Source organism: Sinocyclocheilus grahami, unplaced genomic scaffold (assembly GCF_001515645.1).
Source record: "Sinocyclocheilus grahami isolate Dianchi unplaced genomic scaffold, SAMN03320097.WGS_v1.1 scaffold11178.1, whole genome shotgun sequence".
Lineage (NCBI taxonomy): Eukaryota > Metazoa > Chordata > Actinopteri > Cypriniformes > Cyprinidae > Sinocyclocheilus > Sinocyclocheilus grahami.
The window spans coordinates 4,894-6,933 of record NW_015513670.1 but is presented as its reverse complement, the minus strand read 5'-3'; the positions used below and the strand labels follow the sequence as shown (position 1 = coordinate 6,933).

Here is a 2,040-nt window from a genome sequence, read left to right as displayed (position 1 = left end):
TTTTTTTTTTTATCATAGCTTTTATATTACGATTTTCAATATATGTCAAATTTTTTAAATGCTGCACATACTAAGACGTTGCAATTCGTTTTGAATGTGCAGAGGGAATCTGTTTTCTAAGCGCCCTCTAGAGGAAGACAACCACCAACGTCTTCTCCAGACCAGATGGTGGCAGTAAGTATTATTGCTACTTTGCCGTATCAAGCAGTGCAACAAACCCGGAGGAAGGACGCTAGTGCACTATTGTGAGTATTATATTAAACTTTATCGTTTTCTTTTTAAGCCTAAACGCAACATGTTTGTGTAAAACATAAACAGGAAAATGTCCTTATCGAATTCAGTGTGTAATTTACGTGGCAACGGTGCAGTTACACATGCATTGGTTGTTTCTGTGCAAAATGTATAACAATATTATTATTCAAAGGCCATTTACCAGTGTGGGACACCCCACGCATCACTTGACTTTAAATACATTTCATGAGAGGACGTGTTTTCCGTGGAAATTACAGCATCGGTAAGCTTCGACAGATATGCGTGCTTGTTTTGTGATTGCTCTCTGTGTGTTTTCATGTGTGTATAGTGTTTAGGTGACGCAGATGTCACAGTCAGCGCAGCCCGGCGTGATGCCTTCAGCCCCGGACTCCCCATCTCTGAGCGTGACCGTCAGCGGGAATGTGCAGAAATACAGCATCAAGAAGAAAAAGGTCTTAAATGCGGAGGAGACTGAGCTGTTCGAGCTCACTCAGGCTGCTGGGATAGTCATGGACCAAGAGGTTTTCAAGTGAGTCCCACAAAATCACATTTAAAACGGATAATGCCAATCTTTAAGGCAGGACAACAAAACAAAAACATATCCGTGCATTTGCAAACCTTCAGCATATTTTTAGGAATAAAATCGAAAGGTTTAGTGTAAGTGCTGCTGAAGTGGGGATTTCTGGCTCAGTGCATGAGGGAAACAAATACATTCTGAGAAATGTCTTGAAATTGAAATCTACAGACACAAATAGAAAAAGTAAAATAAGATAAATACCTAAATGTGTATTTTGGATGTTTTATTTCCACTAGTCTGATAGAACACTGTAAGCAAAATAGCCCAAAATCTCCAAATTGACCAATGCATGAATTAACAATGGATTTGTTTTGAAGGAATCGTTCCTTTGAGTCAGTTCTTTTAAATTAATCAATTGAACTATGAATTTGACTCAATCGGTCAGAGCCGTTCTCCAGTCACTGACTCTGAGAACCGTCTTTTTTTTTATCGTGTCTTACTCATAATGAGCCAGGCTAACAGCTTTCAGCCTTTTTGAACCAAATCCAGTTGCAGAAATAATTCCGTTTTTCCAATAGTACTTTTAAACTTTGATTTGGTGAGGTGTTTGTGAAGCAGGGTTATTATAATTAAATGTTTTTGTTGTTAAAATAAACGTTAACTAATATATATAAGACACGCACAACAAAATTACTGACTAGTTATTATTAACTTTAACTCAAATGAAAACGGAAAATATATTAAATAAAACATTTAATTCAAAATATTATTAAAAACTACAGCTGTGAAATACCTACAATTAGGCTAATGAACCATATGATTTTGTGTAATATGTCGTCTTACTATTATTGATATATTAATATACTTTTTTATTGAATACTATTGTCTTTAATCCCACTGCTGTTGCCACTTTCATAAAAGCCATGTTGTAAAATGTAATTTAGTATTTGTAGTAAAATCACTGTGGCATAACCTCCTTTACTGAGTTAGCAGTTTTTATCCGTTAATGTTGCATGATTTTAAATGGTCCATCTCACTCTGCTACAGGATCATATTGGACCTGTTAAAGATGAACGTTGCTCCTCTGGCAGTCTTTCAGACCCTAAAGACCATGTGTGCGGGGCAGAAGGTCTCTGAAACATCCACTGGTGACACATCCACTTCGTCTCACACCGCCACTGCACCTTCAGAGTCTAGAGGTGAGGGCCACACATGTAAAAGTCATGGAGTAAACAGACCTAAGCATAATATGCCACAGAATGATATGATTT

General features: G+C 37.2%; 1 protein-coding gene across 1 annotated transcript in view; it reads left to right on the top strand.

Moving 5' to 3' along the window:
- The first annotated feature begins 150 nt into the window (after positions 1–150).
- LOC107578622 (mitotic-spindle organizing protein 2-like) overlaps positions 151–2,040 on the top strand; it is a 2,644-nt gene continuing 754 nt past the window's right edge. Inside the window, exons 1-3 of the mRNA XM_016264564.1 lie at positions 151–245; positions 581–781; positions 1,817–1,968. Coding sequence (XP_016120050.1) covers positions 597–781; positions 1,817–1,968 — 337 coding nt within the window. The 5' untranslated portion in view covers positions 151–245; positions 581–596. The remainder of the gene's footprint in view (positions 246–580; positions 782–1,816; positions 1,969–2,040) is intronic.